The 21037-nt window shown below is 40.8% G+C and overlaps 1 protein-coding gene across 1 annotated transcript; it reads left to right on the top strand.

The window, feature by feature from the left end:
* The first annotated feature begins 19248 nt into the window (after positions 1-19248).
* Positions 19249-20670, top strand: LOC136281641 (uncharacterized). The gene has a single exon (XM_066168307.1). It carries the CDS (start codon positions 19249-19251, stop codon positions 20668-20670), a length of 1422 nt encoding a protein of 473 aa, XP_066024404.1.
* The last annotated feature ends 367 nt before the right edge of the window (positions 20671-21037 follow it).

Here is a 21037-nt window from a genome sequence, read left to right as displayed (position 1 = left end):
TAAAATCGTCTTTCTCAAGAGCCACCCTGAACACGCTTGGAGCTCTTCGTACTCTATGAAGAGTCGGCGAAAAGTCTGCCTAATGACCTCTGCCCATCCCACCTCCAGCCCACACAAACTTTTTTCCGATCCCCATCACTAGGAATGCACAAGTTTTCTTATCACACAACTGCCCAAAAATAAAAGAAAATTTATTCCCAAAGTCTTGAAAGTTCACATAAACCGAATTCATCTGCACCTATATTCAGCAGGTCCAAGAAATCAATTCAAACCTAAGCCATAACATGAATGAGCTGGCTCCAAGAGCCCTTTGATTTTCATTACTTCAAAATTTCGAGCGTCTCTCTTTCATTAAAAACCAAGACAAAAAAAATTATTAGGCATTGTTTTTTTATTTCTGTTGCGAGCTGCAGAGCCATTCAATGAAATTTGATCACTGAAAGCTTCCTGAACGGGAGGTTGGTGGGGTGGGGGGGGGGATTGGAGAATGGGGGGGAGGTGGGGACACAATAGGGGCGAGGTAAACAAAGTTGTTGTGGATAACTCTAAAATGGTAATGTGTGCCGGCGGATGCCTACTTCCGCAAAGGCCTAGTACTTAATGACGAGTCAGAAGAGCCCCAGATATGAAGAGATGATTGTCGATTTCTTACCTGTTTCAAGACCTTGGGGAAATTAGCTGGCTGCAGGAAGATCAGGATTGGCACCAATTATAAATTCTTTCATCGAAAGATTGCTGGATAGAACTTGGTCCAAGAGACTGTAAACAACTCTTATAAAATTTTCTTACAAAGGAGCTCTCTTAAATATAGAGCTAATAAAGTGTTTTCACTTATCATGTTTATTCAATTAAACGCCGCGGCGTTTATTAAAATTTTCGTGATTCAAGTGCGATGTTTATTCGAGGGCGGCGTTTATTTAAAATTCAATTTACTTTTTGCAAACAATAGTATGGTAACTGACCATTTTAATTGTAAAAAACAAAAACACGTTCTAGTGCTTGTCCTCAATTTCACAATCTGCGTGTTAATACTACTGCAATACTTAATGTGAAATAAAGTGAACATAGTTCACCCAATTTCAATGTCTCTGTCCTCTTCATGATCCGAATCCAAAAGATATAATGACGGATGTGCTCTCTCAAAATCAGAACCGGTACATTCAAAGAGATTTGTGCCTTGCTTACTCAGAACTTGCAACTGCGATAGAAGCAATAATCGTGCACTGCCACAAGGCTGTCGTTCCTTGGGGCAGTGAATCATGTCGTCCACAGGAAGGTTCAACATGCAGCTCGAGAGAGTTTTTTTTATTACCTCTGTGGGTAGCTCTGCTCAAGAATCAAGAATTCACTCCAAAATGGTACTTTTCGGGGATAATTTCAAATTTTAGCAGCTGTTTCTTCGTGAATTCCCACGGTACCCAGCCAATCATTCCTTTTAAGTGCAAGTGGCCTTGAACGGCTTGTTCTAAGAAACGTCCGGTGCCTGGATATACTTGGTGGACCCTTCTGGCACTATTACTTGATCGATTTTTTTTTCCGACTGCAATACGTAAGCAATACTATCTTCAGTTTTGCAGTCGAAGAAGTTCCAGGCTAATAGTAATCAACCACCAACCTGTATTTCATTGCCCTAGGGCCTGTTTACATGAATGTGGGGGACCCCAGGTAGGTGAGGTGACCCGCCTAACCGTGGGCTAAAAATAGCCAGCGTTTACATACAATCTTACAACCCCGGGATGCCAGGATGAAGTTTCTCGAGATTGTTATCACACTTGCAATTAAGGAGTTTAAGATGTCACTAGGACGTGTCGTAAAAACGTTGCAGAAAAAACGTAATTAATTTTCCTCTAAGATTTTGGCCAATAGCTCGATGCGTTAACCGTTTCTGACAGTACAACGTCTTCACTTTGGCATAACGTGTGAATGTAGTGTTGAGTTAAAAGTAAAAACGTGACTAAATCGCTGTCGAGGTTTTATTGCTAAGTGGATGTAAAAATTGATGTTTTAACGTTTTAGCTCTGCATGGGAAGACCAAGAAATGTACAAAGTCTTAACATACTCGTGTTTCGCTGTTGTTTTCCTTATTTGATCCTTTTGTAACATGAACGGCGCCCCGCGTGGGCGGGTTAACCGACCTTGAGACGTTTACATGGCAATGTTGCCCCCTTGCTGACAGGGTTACCCTACCCAGTAGACTGGGCAACCCGCCTAGACGGGTCGCCCCACCTATCATGTAAACGTGATCAAGATGAAATAATAGATTATATGGACAGGCGGGTTACCCAGCTAGGCGGGTTACTTCACCTATCTGGGGCTCCCCATCTCCTTGAAAACAGGCCCTCAGTGGTCATCGGTCTGCTTTTTTGAGTCTATTATTCGAATAAGAGTCGCGTAATGATTTGGCATTTATTCGGGGACGGCGTTTATCAATATTTTTCCTTTAAAATACGGCAGTTACTCGAGGGTGTTTCATCGAATATAACGTAAACCGACATCTCCGAACTCATATAAAGCTCATAAAAAATTGATCGATTCTAAAATAGAACAGGACAGTTGTAAATGCATTTTGACCCTCTCGATGAGCAGTTTGGTGTACAGTTAAACATGATTTATTTCTGTGTGATTTGTTGAGGACCGACATCTTTCAGTGTACCAATCTCAATCAGCGAAATAGACCAGTTTGTGCGCTCGTATACACTATAGTACATGAAGAAGCCTAGAACTTAAGAGAAGTCAGTAATTTTCAAGAATCCGGCGACACAAGCAAAAATTCAACTTTTTTTATTTGCTCCAAAAGACCCTTTTGGTGAATTGTTTTCAAAAATAATATTCAAAAGTTCCTGCGAGTTTTTATTTTGGCAAAAAATACGAAAGTTCGAAATCGGCCAACACGTACCTAATTTGCATAATTTATATCGGGCTTTCAGTGCATTTTCACAACGCTCGTACTAGACAACGAAAAATTATCTTGGATTCATATTTTTCATCCCTTGGAATAGCTCTCCAACTATATTTCCTCTCCAACTAAACTTTCTTTCGTTTGTAACCACCTGCGTAAAGTACATTATATTTTGTATTCCGTTTGTACGCTGAATTTTGCCATATTTCAGACGACCATAACATCCGGGGTATACGAATGTACATAAAATAAAAGAGCTCTTTTCAACGAGCAATTCTTCATGTTTTTCATGTAAAAACATTATTTTTGGCCCGTGAAAAGCGAGCGCGCCAGACCAAAATATACAGCGTGCATTTTCAGGGAGTTCGGCTATTTTCTTTGCTGTATTCCTACTGCAAATCACACGCTATTGGGACAAAACTCGAAGTGTTTGGTCTCTACTCCTGTTTTGATTCATTTAAATCTGTCAATTTTAACTTACAAATTACCCTACCTTTATTGTTAAGGGAACAAACCACCGTTTTAGGTAAAGTTTTTGAGTTTATTTTTCTCGAGTGCTAAATGAACAAATCGCTGTTTATAAAGATACCAACTCTGTCGACGTGTTTTTGGCTGAAATTGGCCCGTCGCTTATATTGTTCTTTAATTTATAATCTATTCCACTGGCATAATTTTAGAGCAAATTACAGGTAACTATAAATGTTGTTGTAAATACGTGAGTGTGAGCTAAATAAAATCTTCGTACACATAAAATGTTCGAAACATGTAGCTGTCGCAAGAAAATACTTGCTTGTGCCTGAACCTCGTGTATACATTCGGTGTTTTGCTCGGTTGCTTTTATAGATTTCTACTAATGTCACTGTAATGAAAATAGCATGTTTGTGTAGCCCAGCTGTTTAGATACATTTTCAAATTAACTCTAGGTTGGAATTCTATTCGAAAAGATTGTCGAAGAAATCTGAGAAATAATGCAACATATTCCATCTCAGACACTGATTCATGGATTACCGTAGTAGACCACTTTCTAACCCTGCCGAGAAATTATTCTCATGCAACATATAGAGAAATGCACTTATGAATATGTAGTCCATGTTTTTGAAGTATATTATATCTGCAGATCTCAGATTCCCCAGCTAAAGGTATCCTGAATCAATTTCCACAACGCAAATACAGTTGGTTGGTGAGGTAACCCACCTAGGTGGGGTAAGTCACCTGTCCATATAATTTCTTACTTTATTTTGATCACGTTTACAAGATAGGTGGGGTGACCCGCTTAGGTATGATGTTCTTTTACGGACAAAATATCGAACATGGATACATTAATGTAAATTAAATAAATCAATTTCATCCGGAACACATCGATTTTGGATGTCATACATCGATGTTGTGCAGCATACATCGCTTTCCTGACTCATTCATGCATGACCCTATATAACTAAAAGATGTTCAATAAAACTAATAGATGAGGAAGCGGAAATAGAAATGACCGGAAGTCAGATTAAACAAGAAGTCCCGGAAACTAACACTTTCAAAATGGCTGAAATAGAGGCAGATGATCAGTGAAGTTTGAGAAGCACTATGCAAGGTGCGCGGATTTGGCTGCCCAACATCGAAGGATTTTTTACGTCCTTGGGTAGGCTACTGGAAAGTGCAAAAAAAAATTCAACTTCTTGAAAACAAAGCGAATAGTCCCAAGGGTAATCTATTGTTTGCGCTGTTGTTTTCTTCTAACAAAGGACTGTATGCATAATGAAGTATGGGGCTGTGTGGAAACTTTGCCAAGAGATCACCTCAACTTCATTTGGGAAGGCTTCATCTATTCTTAGAGTCAAAGTGACAAGAGTTCTTTCGTTTTCTCGTAAACGGCGACTGAAAAATTCAGCCGAGTCATAGGACGCATGGTTCCTTTGCCCTTCTGCACTTTCCAGTAGCCTGCCCAAAGAAAAAAAAAAATCCTTCGATGTTGGGCAGCCAAATCCGTGCACCTTGCATAGTGCTTCTCAAACTTCACTGATCATTTGCCTCTATTTCCGCCATTTTGAAAGTGTTAGTTCCCGGGGCCTCTTGTTTAACCTGACTTCCGGTCATTTCTATTTCCACTTCCTCATCTTTTAGTTTTATGGAACATCTTTTAGTTATATAAGGTCACGTGTAAATGAGTGAGGAAAGCGATGTATGTTGCACAACATCGATGTATGACATCCAAATCGATGTATTCCGGATGAAATTGATTTATTTTATTTTAAGACTTATAACGCATAAAAATAACGTAATTGAACAAAACATTAATGTATTCATGTTTGATATTTTGTCCGTAAAAGAACCTCATAAGTTCTGTCTGTGATACAAGTTTGCCAATTCCCCTATCGGCTTTTGGAATCGACTTAACCCTACCTTTACCATGGCCGGACACTTCTTTTGGCACCCTACATCTGCTACTGGAACCACGACTCCACCCAACACCGAGATTTGATCTAGGAGTGGGGCAATTTGTAAAATCATCGATATCTTTTGGCGTCTCGAAGATATCGGCACGCGACAAAATAAGATCAACTTTATTTTCTGGGTCTGAAAACTTGTAACCCCGCATGTGACTTGAAATGTCTTTTTAACAACCACGCAAGGGAACGACTTGAGATATACAACTTCGGTCTTCTCGATAACTAAACCCACAAGTTCCACCAGCGAACGATTTAACTGAACAGCAAATCTCCATGTTAGCATGTAAGATGAGACCCTTATGAAACAGATCAGTTAGCTAAATCAGTATGTAGCTTGTCAAATTGACTATTGTAGTCATTCTTTGATTTCAGCCAGCAAAGGAATCATTAATAGATCTGGACATTCTAGTTTTCTGGATGCAGTAATTCCTGAAAGGTTTTGCTAGATGTCGTGCAAAGAGGGAAAAAAAACCAAACCATCTCTTGATATTTCGGAGGTTGATTCATCTTTGAGTTTCTGTGTCACGCTTGTCATGCAACTGATATAATAAGATAGAGGAGATATATAAACCGGAACCCCAATTTGGCTAGAATGTGGTAGAGCATAATTAACGTGAATCATCGAGACAGCTAATAAAATCATAAATAAACAAGGTAAGAGTGCTATGTTAGATTTTTTTGGAAATTGTAATGATTTATGCCAGTTAACGGCGGCGACAAGAAGGCACACCATGTATGTTTCATAGTCGCTATCAAGTAAACTTTGCCGGACTTTGAGTTCGTCTCAAGATAGAACAACACAAATACACAGTAATTTTATAACCATCCTTTTGTCTTTTAAAAGCTTGAAGCTCAGAGATTCTGTCATATCGGTCATTGTTAAAACTGTCTTTGTTTGATGCTACTTTTCGACACAGGAAAAGTATGTCGGACAAAAATATTCACCAAAAAATTTTCTTTGCCAGCTTCAATAATGACAGGGGATTAAGTTTAGATGATAAAACAAAGTATTATGTTGACAGAAATACCATAGGTCTAGTATATTCGTTACATGAGGTCACGCAACTCGGGTAACGCTGTTTCTCTGATGCATGCTGACATTAGCTCTTAAAATCTATTCTTTTAAATTTTCCTTTCGCTGAAACGTTCAATATTATAGTGTTTGCAATAAATCGACTACCAGCAAACGACCTTTTGTTCTTTTATGACAGTTATATAAGAAAGACCCCACACCGGCTCATAGCATCGCAGATAAGACACAGGAATAATAGTGACCCTTGGAAAACCGCCACTCACAATCAATCATGCTGGCCCAGCTGGTCTTTGGACGGGTCGACGATGGAAACGTCAAAAGAACAGACGTAAAGGCTTATGAGAAGAAAGGAAGATTTTGATTGGGGTTAAGTCACAACTACGAGCGTGGCCGTGGTGGTGGGGGGGGGGGGGGGGGGGAAGGGAAGGATTCCGGCCCTTCAAAATTTTGAAAATATAAGAAGACGAACGCATCATTCTTGTCGGAAGATCAGGAAACAGGGAAACGAATTGGTTTAAACTAACATCACTCTCCATGTGAAGATTTGACCCGAAGAAAGCGCAGGTACATACAGAAAATTAAAGTTATTCAATCCGTAACTTAAACTTCAGTAATCGGTTGTTGACGTACGGTATTTCACACGCGTAAATGTGTATAATTATGAAAATTTTAACACGAGCCTTTGGAGGTAAGCGTATGTTGAACATATATTTGATACATTAGCTACCTTTTTCTCTTCTCAGGACGGTTGCTTAGCCTCATTACGTGCCCTGGGCGTAATTATTTCGTTTGAAGCACTGTTGTCGAGAAGATCGTGTGAAGGGTAAGTCGATCCATGAAGTATGAATTGATGCGCACTAAAAGGTTACTTTATTTGAATTTCATACTTTGGCAAGGGTCTGTATTCAGACCAACCGTTTTACTTTCAGCAGTCGTTTCTGATCTACATTAGAGGGACAGGGAAATGCTTTAGTTAAGATTGTGTGACAGTCACTAGACATGTAATTTCTCGGAGTAACTACATGTATAGTGGCGCGTAGTTTTTACTATTTCATTTTGTTCTTAGGAATTTTTTTTATATGATTCATCAAGCCTATGATATCACTTAGGAATGCCTTTACAGCTGCAAGTGTAAGCTCGAATGTGATTTCACGGTGTCCTAGCGGATTTGAACCCCCTCTTAGATTTGGACCCTCGGTCCAGATCCGGTAGCGGATACGGCCTCCCCGGCCCTAAACCGCTAGCGAATATGGACCCCCTCTGCGAATTTGAACCCCCAAACAAAACTGAGTGAAAACATCATCCTTAACGTTCTAGTAGAAATAGCTAAAACTTTACGTTCCAGTTCGTACTACAGTATGTTGTTAAATTCAAAACGTGCGTATCGTCAATGCATGCGAACTGGCTGCTGGAAATGACCTGTAGGATGTTTCTTTTGACCAAGGGAAAATGCGCAAGCATTTAGTTTAATGTTTGGAGAAAGGTCGTTTCGAACCTATTCCGCGACAGTCGAAAACCGCTACATTCAATAGACTGATTTAGCAAGAGGACGGGAACATCATTTCAGAACGGGAAAGCGCGCGGATAGTCTGCACATGACTATATTTCGACTTCTAGTGTTGGCGTTGCCGTTCTCCCCAATCGATCGTGTTTATGCTGGATTCCCAAATCAAAATGTATCGCAACTCTAAGAAGGTGGTGCTGAAAAGAGATGTACTGTCATGATGGAGAAGAATATTCAATAAATAAGGGGAAAAACGACGACAATTTCAATTCCAAATTATACTTTTCAAAATTATGAAGAAAAACGAGAAGTGCTGAAATCTAATAGCACGACACAAATCATGGAAAAAAATATTCAGTGGGCTTCAAAATTTGATGGATAAATTAGTAGACTCGACAATTAACCGGAATGGAATAATTTCAAAGCTTAATCCCCATGTGGATTCATATTAACAACTTACTTGCAGTATCTATAACTATCCTCTGTTTGCACTTGTTACAGAACTCTCAAAGAGGATAATTTTGTTGTCCTTCAAGTGGTCAATGAAACCGAAAATTCAAAGGTGATGTTGATCTTGAAAGAACCGAGGCTAGGATATTCAAGAACAAATATAACTTTGACGGTCCGTTGTAACGACTGCTAGGTCACTTCTGAGACACAACGGGGCGACGTTCTCGACCAGTTTCTTTGCGGTATTTTTGCTGCGCGCGAAATTGTCAACTGACGTTCCCGTCCTCTTACTAGACCACTCTAATAAGAGACAAAATTGTAACATCAATTTATTTTGCTATTGTTCCATGCCCGGACGATATGGTACAGTGGGAGTTGTGCGAGGAATGGTTGCAAATGAGCCGCGAGGGATTTACTGCCCGGGAGGGCGGGTGGCTCTGCATTGTCTGAAGACCGCCAGACTCTAGACGTCTTCGTAATTGTTAAGTTATTATTTAACTTAACAATTACGAGGGATTTACTGCACGGGAGGGCGGGTGGCTCTGCATTGTCTGAAGACCGCCAGACTCTAGACGTCTTCGTAATTGTTAAGTTATTATTTCGGATCCCTCAACAGTTAATAATCGTTAAAATTAGAAAATGAGATTGAGTTCAATGTAATAGTCTCCACTTTTGTTAAGACCTAGATATTCATGTTGATTTGCATTTGAAAATAAAGTGAGAGTTCCAATAGTTCAGAATAGAAACGTTTTTACTTATCATAGGCTTTACGAACGACTTCTAGTAGGAGTAGTTACTTCGTTCTTGTTCAGAAACTGTTTAATGTTATTTAACTAGAAAATCAGACTGAGTTATTTTTGTGACTTGAGGCAATAGTCTCCACTATTTTTATGACGTTTCGTATCAATGTTGATTCGCATCAGAAGAAGCAAAGAATTATTGTAACAATTTCGATAGTTCGAATGCAGTAGTTTGTTTGAATTTAGTTCTTACGTATACTGTGCGACTCGCTATAATGAATGCGGCAGAATTGGAACGAAATGACTGTTTTTCTTTACCTTTTATTAGGGAATGTTGTGTTGTGATTGGAGAAAACATCGACACAAAGCTTTCAGATGGAATTAGTTACCAGATATGGTCCAAACGATGCCAATAAGGAAAGTTCGGAAAGGTCCATATCCTCTAGCGGATTTGAACTAGGGGGGTCCAAATCCGCTGTAACAACCGGAGCCCCCGGATGTCCACTGTTCGGTTGTAGTTTAGTTGGATTTGTGCTGCCGTGCTGAACTGTTCACTTGAGAGAAGGCTAAAGAGCTAGAGAACTTCTTCCTGGCAAGGTAGGATTGTTTACGCTGTTTGCTGCATTAAGTACATGTGCTTGACCTTGTTAATTACCGAATTGCTTTTAGTCGCTAAGCTTGTTTTCTAACGCGTAAATCCCGCAAATTCGCTTAGTTATTATTATGTTTCACTGTTTCAAATAATTTCATTCTATTTTGTTTTTAGCCTGCTTTTGAATTTGCTTTTCCGTAGTTAGGGATCAGGGACATTCGCTCTTTTGTTTACTGTCATTTCTCATTTTATTTTCATCTGTTGTTATTGTAATTGGAGACACGCTTTTGTTCCAAAACGTGCTCGCTTCATTCGTTTTTGTATGCACAATTTTATCACAGTTGGTCATAATTTCAATCAGTTTATTGCAAAACAACGTCTGTTTCTCTTACGACTCTTGTTGTTGGGCTATATTTTCTTAGTTTTGTTCTCTAGATATGATTTCAATTTCGTAGTTTGCCATTTATAGTCAATATAGTCATTTTTCCTTGCATTTTATAAAGAGCTTTTGGTTAAGAGAATATATTATACAGTTTGTGTTCTCACGAGTTTATATTCTCTCGCTTTGGTAGCACGCCATTATCTGATAATCCCGACAAATCTGCGTATTGACATCTTAAATGTTAATTTGTGGAAAAAACGATCGGAGTAAAGCTATCAATTGATTTCCAATGAAAATCGGGCAAAGAAGAGAAAAACAGGCGAGATTGAATATCAAAACTGTCATGAAAACTGAAGATGTTATGAACAAAACGTCTTACCACGAAATATGTATAAAAGATTTTCTTCAATTTACGTAACTTACAGGATATCTTCGGTTATTGTAGCATCATACAGCGAAAGAAGGTTGCAAATATATTCCTTTTTAAACATTTGTTAAAGTTTCCGAGACTCTAAAACGAAAAGGATCCAGGCGGCGTGAAACGGAATGGAACGGAAGGTGTAACAACTTATCCCGGACTTCTGCACGAACCCACGAATTGGAAATAAAAGGTTTTCGTGAAAATTTTGTACCTTTCGGGATATCTACGGTTATTTTCACATTCCCACACTGATATTAACGATCACCTCGACCCATCATGGAAAGAAAAAAGGTTTTCAAACGAACAAATTTAAATGAATTTATGAAGTTTTCTTGGCTCTGCATCTCCTAAAATAACTACAAAGATCGAGGCCGCGCGAAACAACATGCCCCTTTAGCGACCTGGTACAGGCTCGGCCAATCCCTGGGCTCATTCCGACTCAGTATTAGCAAGGTGGCGTATTGCGCGTAACGTATTCTTAAAGGAGCGCGGTTCCCTGTGTTTCGATGGTTTGTTTATTTAAATTAGTCAGAGCAGATCCTCTTCGGTAAATCATTCGAACGATATTGCAAGTACATATAAAGTAGTAAAGTCAGTAAATGGCTCTTTAGAAGCAAAACATGCTCTAACACTTCCACGATTATTATCGATAACTTAACATGTTTGCCTCTGCTATTGTTCGTGCAAGAAGCGGTTAATAGTCGCACAAAGGTCAAACCCAAGCAATTTGTTTGATTTTTTTTCTCTCGTGCCAATAAGTTGCCCATACTTTTACTTCTCTTGTCAAACCTGCTATAAGAGCCCTACATTCAAGTTAAATAGTTAACCGTTAATTGAAATAACATAGAAGGATAGCTCTTTAAGGCGGTATTAATGGTTTATGGTAAAAGATTATGATAAGCTGGAAGGAAGGACCCCTTAAGCTTTAGAAATACAGAATCCATCTAGCCAGTGAGATTCTTTAGAAGAATATCAATCAATTTTTAATCGACTTTATCCTCGGCATCGCCGTCGTGGTTGCTTGTTTATAAGCTCCCTAATATTCAGTTCTTGAAACACTATTAGAGTTCGCTGTCAAATTTTGCGGGAAAAGTTGACCTACTGTCGAACAGTCGAATAACCTCTGGGTGAGACGCGAAATCGATCGCTTTGCAAGTCGTGAGAGCATCGTTGTTTGGTCCCAGACCTCGTTTCTTACTACCCCTATCCCCGCGGTGTTTCTTCTCTACAAAAGGGTTTTCTTTTAGCTTGTGTGTTCAAGTCTATTTTTTAGTGCATAGACAAACAGTAACACCCCAATAAGTTGTTACGTATGGTTTAAGACCACACACAGAAAAATTACTTCAGTTGTGACAACTTTATTCCATCCATTATGATTTGATATTAGCCGGCTAAGCGTAGCGGGACACGTCTTCCCTCTAAAAAAAAAACCAAAAATTATTCAAAAATTACTTCAAAATTTAACTAAAAAAAAAACTCAAAAATTACTTCAGTTATGACAACTTTATTCCATCCGTTATGATTTGATATTAGCCGGCTAAGCGTAGCGGGACACGTCTTCCCTCTCAAAAAAAACCGGAGGGAAGGAAACGTCTGCGAAAAGGTGGTGAGTATGGTTACAGAAAGGCTAATTTGATTTTGCACAAGCACCGCGTTTACGTAAAAAAGAAAAAAGGGCTACATAGTGACTAATAGCGGTTATTACAGAATTTTGGCCAAGTACATTGAAGTTTGATAAACACAATTTAAAAGAAGTTAGGTGTTGGGTATGGACAATCTACGAAGTTGAGCGATTGATTCACCGTTTGTTGATTGAAACCCAAAGCCCTTTGGTTTTGTTTGTAAGCCGCCCATTCATCTATATAAACCAAAGAGTCTGGTTGCACGTTTCTTTGAATAATCAGCAATAGCGTAGCAGCATTTCGCCCTTTGACAAGCTGCACATATGGTCTAACGTTGTATCGAAAAGCCCAAGAATCCATCTCTCTCCTCGAGGTCGACGTCCCCTTTGGTACTATTGAGACAGAAGTGCGCACAATTTTCATTAAAAAGTGTAGTCTACGTGGAACAGAGGAAAACTAAGCAAAACCGTTTGAGTAGGTGTAGGCCATTAATAGACGGAGAAATGATCTAAGACATCTAACAGATGTTACGTTATGTCAAAATGTTTGATACCGAAGAATGACCTGGTTAAGAAAAAAAATACCTAAAACAATTTAAAACAAACGCATACGAGATATCGAAGCGTATCTTTTGGTAAGCATGGAAATGTGGACACAATTGTTTTCGAGCGTCTTGTTGTCGGGTTTTAGGTGATTTGTTCTCCATTATTGTATTGACCGTTTTGGATTACAATAAGGAACATAAACGTCGCTAGACTACCCACAGTCCCTCTTTTGCTCTAAAATCTGTGGGCGGTACACTTTTCTAATAGTCCGTCCCCCAAAGGTCTGCGTTCATTCTATATGCTAACCTTGGACTTGTGATTTTGGGTCAAAGAGACTTACCAGGTAGACGAAGTATTTTTAATCACCAGAGTGAAAAACAACGCTTAATGTAAATAGAACCGCAAATATTTTGCAATAAAGGTTTTTTTTTTACTAGCGACATTGTTCATTGTACTTGGTTTGTGTGTGTAGACCACTCGAGTGGTGACAAGTAAGACTTGGGGTTGGGGGAAGGTGGGAGGGTAATCTTCCGAGAGGCTACTGGGCATCTAAGGAAGCTTTCGGACAAGAACATTTAGTTAAAGTTTCTCGAGGTAAGAAAAAAGAGGAAAATGTCTTTCCGTTCACCCGATTCTGATTTAATTTTTGATGAAAGTACACCCTTCTAAGTACTGCCAAAAAAGAGATGGTTTTCTTGTCGTTTTTTTTTTCAATAAGCAACAATTTTTCGTTTTAACTGTCCGCCATTACACTGTACCGATCATTGAAAAAAATTTTTCATCCTCGTTTAAGTTGTTCAGCTTTGTTAAGTTAAGTTCCAGACGAATTACATGTAGAACCCTGGATCGAAAGATAGATTAGGAGGTTAAATTTCCCACTTGAGAACCCAGTTTATGTAGCAGGCACCACCGGTTTTAACCTTTTTGGAGTAAGTTGCCGTGGTGTATCCAAGCTCAGATTAGTTCCCAGATTGGACTTTTAATCTCTGGTTTCAAAAAATAATATCTCGAGTCAGTTCTGTTAGTGCCGCTCGATAAAGACGCAAAATGGTGATGGGAACAGATTAAACGGAAAAATTTATGTTTTTTTTTATTGAGGTGGTATGTTTGGCGTTTTACAAAAACGGTGAACTTAATACTGAGTAAGTTTGTAATAGCAGTTCTTCTGAGAACCTCATGGCCACTATTGGAGACAGAAAAGTCAGTGCTATACTCGCTAAAATAAGAGACAGCCAAACGCTACTGATCTCGCCAATTACATCTCCCCAGAAAAACAGTCAGCCTCCAAACGTTCCATTGTGAAGGCATGCACTAAACGAGCCAGTGCAGAATTAAACGACGACTTGCTTTCGTCAAAACTAGCTTCCAAAAAGTACTAAGAGTTACCAAACGACCGCGACATGCCTTTGTAAAAACCAACCCCTAAGCGTCTTAAGATGGAAGCGAGTTTCAACAACCTGCGGAACACAATTGCCTACATAGAGACACGGCGCGCAAAAACAAAGAAATTCTTTTTTGTTCTTGTATGGAGGGTTTAGAGGAAGGAAGAAGGAGTTAAAGTCGTCTGTCAAAACTGTACGAAGAGCATTATCAGTCAAAACCTTCGATACCAACAGCAGTTTTGAGAGACCTTATATGACTGATTCATAAAGAAAACTCTTTCAACTTCAACCACAAAAACTATTTTTAAACACTCGCAATATCTTTGGGAAAAAAATGACGGTAGCTTTTGCAGTCATATTCATGGCTCCTATTGAGAGACAGCTACAAACTAGCTACAAGCCCACAGAAACCATTTCTTTGGAAAAGATACATTGATGACATTTTTTATGCGCAGACCATTCCCGAAACCGAAATCAACAACTTCATTGATTTTGCTAACTCATTCCGCGCCACTTTTAGATTCATGAATGAACAGTCATCAAAAAAAAAATTGTTTTTCTCGATACTGAAGTGTTTAAAGGACCGAGATTTACCGATAGCAAAATCGTTGATGTTTAAACATATTACAAGCCGACAGAAACATTCCAAGATACACACAGTTATCTTCACGCCACCTTCTCAGTGTTAACCCTTTACACCCTAACATCAGTATGCATATTCTCCACACTGTTCTCTATACATTTCCTAAGGTGCTGACAAAGGAGAATTAGCTTAATGATCCAGAGCTTCTGTGGTTGTTGATCATTTCCATAATTCTCATGACCTTAGTGCGTGACTAAAGGGTAATATTGTAATGAGAAATTAGATACTAGTCACTCTTAAGGGCTAAACGGTTAAGAAGGGTTTTGTAAAATGAGAGGCGCTACGCTTACTGAGAACAAACTCGGTTAAAGAATCTTTTGAGCTAAGGAAGAAAGAATTTTTATCTCGCCTCATAAAACGAAGCTACCCTCAGGAGCTCGTCCAAAAGGTGTTTGCCGATGCCCAGTTCTCATCACGCAACACGGCTATGAGAAACAAACCGAAATCGTCTAAAAAGATTTTCCCGTTCGTTAGGACTTTCAACCCTGCTAACCAGAATGTCAAAAAGATTCTTATAAAACACTGGCACCTTATTTCAGGCAACAATAACCTGGTGCAAATGTATCCTAATCCGCCAATTGTTGCTAATCGGAAGGTCAGGTCTTTAAAAGATTCTCTTGTTAGAACAACTTCCTCCACTTTAATTACATTTTAGAAGTTATACACGATAAGGGTCTAGTGAAAACACCACAAGACAATGCAATATTTTTAGCCCTTCCCTTCTAATAAATCCTAGTTCCTTCGGATAACTCCTCCATCGGAATCTGCGCTTCTATGCAACACAGAATGCAAAGGCCTAAGATTTGATTCACCATGGGGACTCAGGATCTTTTTCTTTGTCGTGAGCTCGTGACAAGACGGAAACCATCTTTTTTTGCGGAGATTTTTCATGCTGCACCAGAGACGTTAATGTGCGCCAAATTTACTGTAAAAACTGAATATTACATGATTAGATAATGTATATGAGCAACACCGCTCTTCTAACATGTGAGTGCGATCCCTTAGAGTGAAGGAGAGGGATTTGTGTTGTGTGAAAGGTGCTAAAGATGGCTATCGTATGATACAGAGCTTAGCAGCCTACCCTTTTTCATAAATTGTAAAATTATTTGATAACAAAAGGAACCTAAAGTGATTCTAAGTCGCTCGGTTACTGATGAAAAATGAAAACTGAAATCTACAACTCCGATGTATTGCTCCCCGTTTTCATTCCAGAAATTTTACTTTTGATCACCAGCACACATTGTGTTGCAGGTATCTAAAGCTTTTGTAGATTCTTTTTTTATATATATATATCTTTGTATTCAATGCATTGAAATGTAGTATTTGTAGTTTTACTGATGCTCGTCCGTTCTTGTTTTCTGTTCCACAAAACTATCTTAAACGAATGCGCTCAAATCGAGGCAAATTTCCCATGAAAATATGGCCCAAATACATTTTACGGAAACGAATACACAGATTCATTCAAAGCACGCAAATTTTATTACCAAGTACGGCTCAAGGAAGCGAGGTATGGGAAAATACCAATCAGAACGCTCGGATTTACCTCAGGACTACCTTGCCATATGATATTCCAGTATAGTGGTACCAATATATGATATGCGTTATTGACCAAACTTGTTCGGCCAAGATGACTGGATATTGGCCGAGTTCTTTTTTTTTCGCGTTTTTACGGACTGAGACGAAGTCGTAGTCCATAAAAAAGCAAAAAGAGAATGAGGTTAATATACAGCCATCTTGACTGAACAAGCTTGTTCAATAAAGGATGGAAGAAAGGTTTCGCTCTGTTAAAAATCAATGAATGACTTGTTTAGTTCGAGAGCCGGGAAAAAACAAGGCAACTGCGTTTGTAATACAGTATAATACCCACAAGAGTTGTTATATTTTCTTTGGTTTGTCTGTCTTCTGCCGCTTTTTGCGACTTTATGGCCGACATTGTCCAAGAATTACAAACTTGGTAAGTTTACTCCACGCAATTTTTTTCTTTCTCGCGATCAACGCGGCCAATCCCCAACGGGCAAGATAGACCCATCTTGCCCGTTCGGCTAGCCAATCAGAACACAGGATTCGCTTCATATTGTCCACGGGCGCAGCCGACGATAGGATAAATGTCACTATATAAATTCTCTAGTTTCTTTTTGAATAGATAGCTATTGAGGCAAAAATTTAAACTGGAATATAATTTTAATGACACCCCGAGTAAATCGCGGACAGAAAAGTTTGTTTTCCTAGATGTAATTGGCGATGATGTTCGACGAGATTGCGCATAAAACGGTATAAACCAATTTAACTATACTTAAACATTTGAAGAATTGCGAAAGATCTTCATTTACACGGTAATTTTTGAAGAAAAACATACTTCCTTCTATACTTCCTTTTTTCTTTAAAAGGTTAGCCAAGTCATGTCGCATTACGTCGGCTATGAATCCTTCAGAGCAATGATTTTATGAGGTTTCAGATGGCCCGCCGCTATTTTTTTTAGAAAATGTTGTTTGACCTTAAAACCTGGTAATATCTTATCTTTGTCGCACCGAGATATGATGCCTCATGAAATTTTAAATTTGTTCTTCCAAATGCCAAATATCAAAGAAAGCGGTTTACGTTTAAATGCCTAACATTCGACCTATAAATAGACCTTTCCTGGCTCCCACAAATATCCATATATAACTTTGTTCAAAGTTTATCATAATTGGAAAAGTGTGGTCCGTCGCCTTGATAAGCTCACTCCTGCTAATCTTGGAAGCGACACTTCCCTTTCACTCTCCCTAGCTGCTCTCTGATCCTCTGGAGTTTGATCCTCATCATCTCCAACATCTTCGTCATCAGGGTCACCATTAACAAGCCTGCAGAGCCTATTGTCCTCCTCAGACGTTAGAGTGATGCTTGAACCCTCGGCAGTGAATCCCAAAACTCGGGTTAGAATGAAATTGGGTGAGCTCCGATCACAGACATCGCCGTTCAGCCAATGAAATTGTACTTTCTTTCGTAAAAAATTGCCTCCATCTACTTCTAATTGAACGTATTGTAAGAGAATAGCCAGCCAGAAAGGTGAAATCTCAAAGCAACGATATCCTTATTGTGGTAAACAGTTTGCACCCGCACAGTTCTACCCTGCAGTACGACATTAGCATCTTTTATTTGGCAGGCTGTTGTTACGACTTGGCAGTCTTCCGATGAGGCTGTGATGACAGAGGGACGCATGCTGAAGGCATATGGAAGTGTGCAAGTCAACTCTTTTGTCTTTGAGCGAAAGTTTTCCTGTCGTACACCTTTTCCATATTCTCCGACAAACTCTCGGATTACGGCTTCTCGCCTTTTGCTCTCCTCTTCACTACCTGTTCCCTTGAGAAAGAATACATGCTAGAATGAATTTTGACAGAAAACCGTTGTCATGAGTAGCAAAAAATAAGTTCTATATTATGGCATTTTAATAGTGTTCCGCTTATAGCAATTAATTCGAATTAATCTACCTGGTCGTCGTCGTTGTTTTTGGTGATCTTGATCGTCGCCTTCGAGAGGGCGATCGCTCTGATTTTTCGAGGAGGCTGCAAAAACAAAGAAAGTGATAGTGTTAAGGCTACATCACGTGTTGTTAAACCAAGGAACCCGGAGCTAGGAAGAAAAGAACAGTAAAACCTACGCCAAAGGCTCTACAAAACGCCATAGATAGTAAACGTAAAGAATTAAGTAAATCACGTAAAGAGCTCCTGAGGGTTATGCAATCGGTAGAGCAAAGTGATAGTCATGAAAGTGAAATCGGAACCGCAGCGCGCGACCTCGCGACAGCGTCCGAAAATTTGGGAAGAATGATGAAGGAATTGCTTGACCTGTACGATCAAGACTTGTATGGGGACTACACGAAAGAGGCCCAGCTTGTGGAGGAAAACGAAACTTTAAAACGCGCCCTCCTCCTTGTCGAAAAGACAAAAAATAGATTAAGTAAGTCGAGCAAATATTTGGAAACACGATCCGTCGCTAGTCGTTCATCTTGTCCTTCATGTCGCCTTTCATCCGCCTCAAAATCTAGCAGCACGATGGCTAGGCTACAGGCGCTGGCCGACGCTAAAGCAGCCAGAGAAGAAGCCCAGTACGCTCGACTCATAGCGCAAAAGGAACTCGAGCGAAGGACGCGCGACGCTGAAGCGGAACGAACTCGTCAACAGGAAATCGCACAGTTTGAGTCCGAGATGGCGATCTTAAGTGCAGATAAAAAGGCCGCGATAGCAAACGCTAAGCTCGAGGTTTTCGAAGACGCCCGCCGATTGGAGGAAAATTTGGAAAGAGAGTCACAATTACGGGACTTCGAAGTCCCCGAAATCAAAATGGAGCATCACACATCGCGATGGGTGTACTCTTCTCCCACACTTAGCCCCCCACGCGCGGAAAATGCAACGCGTTACGAGCGTGAACACGATCCGCGAGACACAACGGAGCGAACAAAACCACTATCACCGGCCGCCCCGAAATTTGAGTCTTTAAAAAAAAAAGGCCTCAGCAGCCAAAACCTCCCGACCCAAACCCAGATCTACCAGGCCAGAATTCTGCTAACGAAGATCGCAGAACGCATCAAAACACGGCCTTCAATCGCCGACCGCTGATGACTTCGACACCTTTCCGAGACGTCACCGGAAGCCAGCTAATCGACTCTTTCACCGCAGTGAATCAACAGATAGTCGCAGGCCTGGCTAGGCAAAACCTCCCAAAGTGCCAACCCGATGTGTTCTCTGGAGATCCTTCCCTCTTTCACCCTTGGAAGAGTGCCTTCAAAGCCATGCTGATAGACACCGATGTGTCCCCGATCCAGGAGATAAATTATTTGAGGAGTTTCACCAGCGGACCCCCACAGCTCCTGGTCGACAATTACAGAAAGCGGCAAATGCGCGATCCCGTCGCGTTGCTAAGAGATTTATGGGCGGAACTCGAGAAACGCTTTGGCAGCGCAGCAGTGATCGCCAACGCACTTCTGGAACGCCTGCGAGGTACAGCGACATTCAGCGAACACGAGCACGTCAAACTGCAGCAGTTTGCAGATCTCTGCGCGGACATCGAAAGTCAAGTGACATTTCTCCCAGGACTCGAATGCCTTGACTACCCAAGCGCTATTCAACCCATAGCTGAGAAGCTACCGAAATCCATCCGCGCTAAATGGGAGAAGGAGATCTCGAATTATTCCGACAGCCATCGAGGGATGTACCCCCCTTTCTCAAGATTCTCCAAGACCGTCCAGGAGCAAGCTAAGATTAAGAACAACCCCAATGTCCTCGCTGGTAAAGAAACGATCCCTTCCCAAGTTTCGCCGCAGAGACAGCGCGGAGGAAGAGACAATAGATCGTTGAAAACGGAAGTCCGGCCCCCAGCTGGAAACAAAGAAGCACCAGGAAAAAGCAAGATGAAGAGCAAACATTGCCCCTATCACGAGAGCGGTGCGCACGACCTGTCAGAGTGCGTTGCCTTCGCGGCGAAATCCCTGGAAGAGCGCACACAGTGGATAATGAACGCTCGCCTGTGCCTTCGTTGTCTCAGCAACGCCCATATCGCGAGTGAGTGCGACACACCCATACAGTGCACCATCTGCGGGGACAAGCGCCACAGTGCCTTACTACACAAGGACAGGCGGCCAACCCCCAGACCGGAGAACGGGGCTGTGAACCCCAAATGCACTACACTCTGCGAACCAACAGGAGGACTATCCTGTAGCAAGACTCTGCTAGTCGATATCTTCAACAAGCGCACCCTCCACATCACGAAGCGCATCTACGCAATCGTTGATGAACAGAGCAACAGCTCCCTCATCACCAGTGAACTAGCGGATGACTTAGGAGCAAGCGGTCCTTTAGAGAAGTACTTCCTGTCCACGTGCAGCGGCGACCGGGAAGAGAAATACGGGCGGCGATTGACAGGCGTCGCCGTACGTTCCACAAACGGAGCAGAGTTCACCCTACCTACCCTCACGGAGTGCGACAACATCCCCCAGGACAAGCGTGAGATCCCGACATCAGTTGCCGTTGCCAATCGATGACCCAGCCTACGTGTAGCCGTACCCTCCCCACCAAGGTGAAACGGAGGCGAGGCAGCTTCCGTTTCACCTTGGGAGGGTACGGCTACACGTAGGCTGGGTCATCGATTGTAAAAAAACAGAAAACCATAATTTGAATCAAGAATAATTTTACTTATATAAGTCGCATTATAAAAACGCGAACGCAAGCATTCTCCAATGAACGGTAAAATTACTCCTGGGAATGCTAGGGTACGTAAAATCGAAGTTTCCAATAAAGTTTAAAATGCACATTTTGATATGGCATAGTGGCATGTGTTTTTCGCCGGCTTCCTCACTATCCCATAAAACTGGTCAGCAGCAGTAGTCTGGTCATGCGCCAACCCCTTCA

Source organism: Pocillopora verrucosa, chromosome 6 (assembly GCF_036669915.1).
Source record: "Pocillopora verrucosa isolate sample1 chromosome 6, ASM3666991v2, whole genome shotgun sequence".
NCBI classification, from domain to species: Eukaryota; Metazoa; Cnidaria; class Anthozoa; order Scleractinia; family Pocilloporidae; genus Pocillopora; species Pocillopora verrucosa.
Note: the sequence above shows the minus strand (reverse complement) of the source record. Positions and strands in the feature narration are given on the sequence as shown.